The 7,741-nt window shown below is 37.6% G+C and overlaps 1 protein-coding gene across 1 annotated transcript; it reads right to left on the reverse strand.

Annotated features, from left to right (window-relative positions):
* Positions 1-1,935: 1,935 nt before the first annotated feature.
* On the reverse strand, positions 1,936-5,173 carry LOC110063844 (allatostatin-A receptor-like). Its single transcript, XM_020770841.2, has 3 exons — positions 4,907-5,173; positions 2,609-3,061; positions 1,936-2,340 (listed from the first exon to the last, which is right to left on the reverse strand). The coding sequence occupies exons 1-3, from the start codon at positions 5,080-5,082 to the stop codon at positions 1,953-1,955; spliced, it is 1,017 nt and encodes a 338-aa protein (XP_020626500.2). The 5' UTR covers positions 5,083-5,173; the 3' UTR covers positions 1,936-1,952.
* Between the last annotated feature and the right edge of the window lie 2,568 nt (positions 5,174-7,741).

Raw genomic sequence — 7,741 nt, forward strand, 5'->3', positions numbered from 1 at the left:
TTGTGTTTCAAAACATGCAAAGCCAATACGAAATATTTGTTTACCTTTTCGATGGAAACTAATCTCGTTTTCTACTGATGTAACTCTCTTATTAGTATTGCTAAATAGTGGTAAATTGCAGCCTTGAATCGTTTAATTACTACCTACAATGAACTAAACGAATTCAAATCGGTGCCATTTTGAGATAGTGTTAATTATATCGAACGGAGACTGAGGCACGAAAAGGAATTAACAAGCTAGAACTAAACAAGCTTTGAAATTAACTGTGAAGCCGGGATGTGTTTTCATTTAACCGTCTTTGTTTTTAATTAAAGCATTCAATACAGTTCGATAAATATTTCACTTCTAATAAGCACTCGTAATTAAACAAAAGCCCTTTAATTGGGGAAGGTTAGTCTTATTTGACAGGATTTGTGATAAATTGTTTATCAACCTTGCGCTGACGTATCGCACAAATAAGAAAATCTTGAAATTATCTTATTGGCCATTTTCACAATAGAAGACGGACGAATCGTCTGAACAGACAAGTCATATCCGCAGAGAATTTTAGAAGGACAACTCACCTTGTATTGGTCGTGGTAAATTTAGATCTGGAAAGACAGCGAATTTGAAGGCAAGAGCCTGGCACTAACAGGCTTGGATACCTTGCTTTTCATCCTTCATTTCGATTTTGCAATGCACGAGCCATCACTCTATTTGCTAGTTCCATTTCCCTTAAAGAGACAGCCACCGAGATGCAACTATTTGTGATCTCTTCGTCTGGTGTGAATTGAAGTCGGACGTTTTACGACTTGTCCATCTAGACGAACAATAGACCTCAAAAAGTTAGAACGACTCAGCCCCCAGAATTTTGTTCGTCCTGTTTTAACACCAAGAAGACTTGTCCGTCTCTGGTATGAAAGTGGCCAAAGTGTCGCCTTTAGTCAAGAAATATAAAAGAGAAATGGTGGTGTTCTGAGCTTGCGCTTCTTCCAGTTTCACAAGCCCTGGCCTGAGAAAGTGCAACATACTACTTTCACTCATTTTTGTGCTCCGGATGTCCCTTCAAATTGTGCGCCGGAGAAACTTTGTGTTCCCAAAGGGATTTTTTAGTAGTATCTTAGGAATTTACTTTGGATTATTTATATACGCAAAGTCGGTTTTAGGTCATTCTTTATAAACACGCTCCTGTACTGCGTAGTAGGTGTCATCAAAAGAATATCAAGGTAAGAGAGTGAATTCCCCATATAGGTACTCAAGGTAATCCCTCTTTAATCGCTTTTACCCGACTTTTCACCATATTTTCCGCCATTTTGTCTTTGCTCGGGCTATTCACGCATCGCGCGAGTAATACCATGTCTAAAAATAACTTAAGAGGGATTACCTTAGGTATAAAGCCTATATTGGGATTAACTCTCTCTCCTTGATCTTCTCTTGTTGTCATCTTTGTACCTGTGTGACTGCAGACGAAAGGGTTTCAAAATACAAAATTTCCAGAATTTCCTACGCCTTCCGCAAGAGAGATATGAATATCCGCTATCATAGTCCATCAATTATTTTCACTTGCGCGAGATTTGTCTAAACGCGTCAAGTGACTGAATATGGTCCAGCCAAAACGAAAGAATATCCCAGTGATATTCTCCAATTTTCAAAATTGCGCCTGTTGTGGAAAATATTTGAAGGAAATAAACACAGAAATATGCAGAGATATTTGTCCTGAGAAATAATCTGTTCCTCAAATCTCACAGTTTTCCTTCAGCTACGTCTCGGAAAACTGTTCGCTTCCGAAAATGATAGTGTCCGCGGACAAATATCCGAGCATATTTTCGCGCCAAATAGAAGCTATTGTTTATATAGCAGTGGGTGTTAGCATCCCTTCGTTAGATCCGGTATGAGCTACTAGACATGGCATGAAATGTCATCCGTTGGGATCAGCTTTTCAATAAAGACCTTAACTTTTGCAATTTTTATGTTTATTCACTCTGAGTGGTTTGATGACTCCTTTCTGACAGTCTACTTTCGATCCTGTTTTCTACAAAGTCTTCGTTTCTATATGATGTGACGTCTATGTCTCTTTGAATAGTAACAAGCGTGGTTGGTACAACAGTATTTCTTGCACACCGCGGCTTGCAACACTGCAACATGTTCTTCAAGCTGTTACTAAATGGGGTACTGTGTAAGCTGTACACTATAGGGTTGATGCACGAGTTAAAAGTGATAAGCAGAATTCCCAGTTGATCCGCTGGAGAATCCGGGGTCACGTAAGAGCTGAATTGGAGCAGAAGAAATATGACGCTGTTTGGAATCCATGTCAAAATGTAGATCATGCTAATGATTAGTGTCATCCGGGTTACTTTTCTCCTAGCAAGAGGGGAACAGAGAAAATTGGTAGCAGAAAAACAACAGTAAAAAACTGAGTATTTACCTTACTGATTCTGTCATAATCAACGTAGTGTCCAGAATTTTGAAATTTAATTTCACACTATCGTGATTTTGTTCGTGAAATCCTAGCTGCGGTTTCAGTCAACATTACTAGAGTACTGATGTTTCTCATAACAGGTAGGCCTAACTGGTTTTCATGCAAAGACACTGCACAAGAAAAATGCAATTCGATATTCAGCTAGCTTACCTTGCTTTCTGGGATTGAATTCTGCCCGTTGGTATATTCTTCCATAGCTTGCGGACAATCTGAATATACAGATAGCCCATAATAATCACAGGAACCACAGCCGTGTTGAGGACCCACCAAATAGCTCTGGCTCGACCCAAGTAGGGATTAGGCCAATTTTGGTAACAGCGTCCACTTTGATTGCTGTAACGAAACAGCACAAACGTTGGAATGTTCCAGGCGAGTGCGTAAACCCATAAGGAGGTAACAATAGTTTTCAGTTTTGTAACTACCATTCCAGTCTGATGATGTAAAGGATATAGTACGGCATGATAACGCTCCACAGCAATCAAAACGAGGAACAGCACAGAAGCTAAAATCCCTGTCCACATGAATGACCCACTCGTCAGTAAACTGCAAACCGCATGGGCAGACGTACCGCGTAGTTTCTCAAAAGGGTTAATTATGAAAAACCTAGAGAAAGGTAATAAATAAATTCATACGAAATACTTATAATGATACGTCATGAAGCATATTTTTGAAAAGAATTGTAAACAGCTCTATAGGAAATTAGTAGAATCTACTAGTTTACTTATGCAGATACTAAAACCTGATTGGCTGAGCCATCGCAAACTATCGGCCATTAGCGCGCAGTGGTTTGATGTGATCAGCAAAATGACAACGTTTCTCGTTTCTCCAAAGTTTTGAAGGAACGTGTAGAAACGTTTGGACAATCAAATTCCTGAGGAGACTAAAATAGTTTTTAGTTGGAATTGTCTTCTATCTCGAACTTATAATAAATATCATTGTTAATTATAATTAATCACTCAATTTTACTTTGTTGACATTGGCCAAAACTTATCACACGGTAAAATCTTACCCTGACACTATGAGGCGATAGATTCCCACGGTTGACAATCAGACGATGTTGCCTGCTCAGCAAAATGGCCAATATTGGAATAGAAAATGCTTTTGAAGGCTTATTATTATTATTTTTTTTATTTTAACCTAAGAGGATTCTTTGATGGCGGAAGCCACAAGTGCTCATGGAAGTTGCAAATTTCAATGAATGAAATCATATCGTTTTCGGTTTTTAGGTATGCCGCGGCTACAGGAAAATGCAGTAATGAACGAAAAGACCATAGAGATATATTATTATAGAGTGTTTATGTCGAGGGCCTATATGTGCGTATTGTTGCATCGAGAAATTTTATATTCTACATAGCTACATATAAGCCCTCGAACTTCGTTCTTGAGGGGGCTAATATTTGTATTTTACAACATAAAATCTCCCGGGGCATCCATCAGCCCACAGGCTCTCCATGCACGAAAAAAAATTATTTAAATGGTAAATAGCTTCCATTTGATGGTCACAACATAGAATTTCTTTCACAGACTAAGACGTTAGCGGATGGAAACGATTTGCAGATGGGGAGAGAGTCCCCCTTTGTCATGACTGGGGCAAGACACCAATAAATTCGTTAAATAGTGTTTTATGAAAATTCTTATAAAAAAGCTGCTACACGTAGCCAGTTCCTATATAGAAAGCTGTTTGATTTATTTTTTATTTTATATGTGATACATGTAACATGTCTGAGTGGAGTGCTATTCAGTGTGTAATCAAGTGAGTACTAAACAAAATCGCACAACCACAGTTTCAACGGCATGCATTAGAACTTAACTCGAAATCAGGATTAGATTAATCCAAGACTAATGTTATCGGTACAAAACTGTTTATACGAATATTGTTTGAGATGAGAAGGCATTTCGAAAAGATGTTTTTCTAATAAACAAAGATAAAAACAAAAATGTCTACGGGATTTTAATTATATTAACAGGAGCATCCTTTTGCACAAAGTAACCTGTAGAGTTGCCAGTCAAATTTGTCAAAGAGATCTACATGATAAGCCTAACTCTTCCTTTCGAAAAAGGATAAATTTTCATTTGTTAATGGCCCGTCGAAGCAGTAAAAAATCTTAAGAGAAGGAAGAGTTCTCGAGTTTACAAGAAACTAATAAAACTGCTGCTGCTCCTTCCAGCAGCGCAGTGGACGACAAACACATTGACGCTTTTTATGCAGTGAGTGGATGTCTTCGGGGCAGCACAAACTGAACAACACGCATGTTGAAATTTGATACCTTTCGTATGAACGAACAAAATAAATGTTTCGAAGTTTTCCCGTTCCGTGTACAAGTTATGTTTGCCTAAGAGGGCACTTGCTCGTCATAGCACACCATGCATAGTAACGATGCTCACGGAGACATAAGTGCAACATTGAAGGAGATACAGAGGAAGTACATGGAGACAAGAATCACTAACCTGAATGTGGAGAAGACACCAACAATCATATCAGATATTGCCAGATTTACGAGCAGGAAGTTCATAGTTGTTCTCATGTTTTTATCTCTTAGAACAACAAGACAGACGAGCGAGTTCCCCAGCAAATTTACCACCACCATGACGGAACACAGGGAAATAACTGCTCTGCTAACCATGCTGACTACAATAGATGAACAATGACTGGCGCTAAAAAAGAGCTTTCCTGTCTGAGAGAGACAAAGTAAGTGATGAGCTGTTTTCTCAATAAGACACATTTTGCAAAAGTGTTAAACTTAAAATCTTTAAGGAGCCTGCAGACAGAATGCATTTACAAAGACATAAAAAGGAAGAGATTTCCCGATAATCTTTCCGTAATTCTTACCTAAACATAACACTGGCTGAAGTAAACCTAACTGGAAGCAATCTCAACTCTATGTTAACTAACTGTTAGAGCCTGAGTAAGATTGAAAATGAAATCGAACGTGATTAGGACTGGTTGTGTTCTTTTGACGTCTACTTGAAGTGAAAAAAAAAGGAAAGATATTAATCACATACGTGTCACATTGAACAATCACATCATACAGGAAACACACTGAAGGAGTTTTAATAAAGCACTTAATCTCGAACAATGAAAATGCAGTGTCATAATCAAATAAGTAGACGGCATTTGAGGGAGACGAAGAATGGCACAAAAATGAAAACAAGATAATGGAAAAATCTTTTTGACTCAAGAAATTGAGTGCTGTAACAGTCTAAGTTACAGTTAAAGCCCGCTATTTCGAACTCTCTGGGAAAACGAAAAATTAGTTCGAAATAGCGCGCGTGAGTTCGAAATAGCCGACAGTAAATGACTGAAGGGCAAATCCAAGGGAATCGTATTGAGGTCGAAATAACCGTGGAGTCGACTTGAATAACTGGGTTCAAATGAAAGGGGTCCAATTGTAGCAAAGGTTTAATTAATTCGTGTTTTTTTTCTCCAAATTACTCTCTCACTCACTCGTCCCCATTGATCCTAAGACGTTATTGTGGAAAAATAATGAATTTTAAAATATCCCAGGGCGAAATGAAATGAAATGAAATTTTTCTCATTTTAATAGAATGCATTAAACTGAAACGAATTTAGATTTTGTACCGAGGATAAAAGCTAGAGGTTTCCTTGGGAGGGCAGCTGGCGTGTTTGAGCAAGTTCCAAGGTATTGTACGTTGCTTTAATTTCCTTCAACTGCCCGAAGCTTGATCGATCACAATTTCATCTGATAAAATAGATTTACAGCCAGTTAATAAAGCATCGTTTTTCCTGCATACGTTATTTGGTGAGTACAGAAATAATTATAGAAATACCAGGTAAAATTATTTCTAGCTAACACAACACACTACAAACGAACATGAAATAACGAAATTGGTTATTGGAAATAAATTCAGTGTCAACGATTGTTTTGAATGAAACCTCAGGTTGTACGTAATTACGATATTCATTCAAGATTTAGGATGAAGTTGAAGTACTGCTCAATTATTCACTAGCCGTGCCAAGCCTGGTGAAGCTGTCACCGGAACAATGGTTTGAAGAAATGTTGTGAAACTAGAAAATGTACCATTTTAAACTGAATCCAAAACAGTGTATGAGAAATATTCATTTTTTTTAATGTACTTATATTTTGTTTAAAAAGAAATAGAGCGAGCCGTGAAGCGATTTTTCGTATTGTTATAGAATGATGTTGATTCAATGACCACGTTACACAAGTATCGACCCTTCAATTGTTCCTTTTGACCATTTCTTAAGTGTCATTTTTTCTTCGTCGGTAACTTTGCAGCATATTCAAAATTGTGCTTGTATTAAGATAGGTTTGTGAAATTCAAAATGGTTGACACTGAAAATGTTTCAAACCCTCGTTTGGATAAATAAAAATGTAATTGTGTTTGATCCGTGATAAATTAAAGTTTGAACAGTAAATATCGAGCCGTTAATGTTATTCACTTAATACTCTGACCTTGCTATTCGCCAAAGACATAAAATTATTTTTTTTGCGCTGAAATTTTCGATTAACCCATGTTACAGTTAAAATCAAGGAAAAAGAAGATTATACATACCTCGATCAATTTTATAACCTAAATAGGTGCCAAGTTACTGATGTGGACCAGTCTTTCAGGGTTTAGTAAGAGAACAGTCATAATAAAGCCGCCATTATAAATTCTAAGGTTAAGTCATCTTTGTCAATCATTGCAAAGTAATGGGTCAGAGTCGACGCACATAAACACAATGAACTCAAGCCTAGTAATATTCTTGGCCAATCAGGAGAGGTAATTTGTAATTATTTATCATATTTACAAGCGATGACCATGGAAACACATACATGTGTTGAGACCGCAAAATGTGGTCGATTAAAGATCCGTATTGTCTAAAACGGCCCTGTTTCAATAAAATGTTTAATTCTGGTTTTTCTGTAAACAGCAAGATGAGGCATTACATGCAACAGTGTCGCTCTTCAGGGATAACTGGTTAGGAGCCTGGAATGGGCTACTCGAGGAGGACTTCTCCTCGTGTAGTTATTCAGTCGTTGCTTCGTGCTACAAAATTCTGTCATATCGATTATTTATCTGGATTCCCCGATCTCTACGTCTTTCCTGTGAACAAACCACAATACTGGAAACCAGAAATCCTTAAAAGTCATTCCAGCACTACCATAGATTTCATTTTGGCCTTTAAGCAGCCACATTACTTGCTTTTAAAAAGTCTTTCCCGGAAACACGACGTATGAATGAGGACTGGGAGCATGCTGCCAGTGAGAGGGAATAGTATAAGTTCTTTGTCGAATTTGACTCAGTAATATTACACTC

The sequence above is a fragment of the Orbicella faveolata genome, unplaced genomic scaffold, assembly GCF_042242905.1.
Source record: "Orbicella faveolata isolate gen_17 unplaced genomic scaffold, um_ofav_v1 contig_2, whole genome shotgun sequence".
Taxonomy (NCBI): Eukaryota; Metazoa; Cnidaria; class Anthozoa; order Scleractinia; family Merulinidae; genus Orbicella; species Orbicella faveolata.

Excerpts from the sequence above, each read along its gene's own strand:
- LOC110063844 (XM_020770841.2), bottom strand. The coding sequence starts at position 5,082 with ATGGTTAGCAGAGCAGTTATTTCCCTGTGTTCCGTCATGGTGGTGGTA. Across the intron at positions 3,062-4,906 it reads GGTGTCTTCTCCACATTCAG|GTTTTTCATAATTAACCCTT; the intron begins GTTAGTGATTCT and ends ACCTTTCTCTAG. Across the intron at positions 2,341-2,608 it reads ATTCAATCCCAGAAAGCAAG|GAGAAAAGTAACCCGGATGA; the intron begins GTAAGCTAGCTG and ends CCCTCTTGCTAG.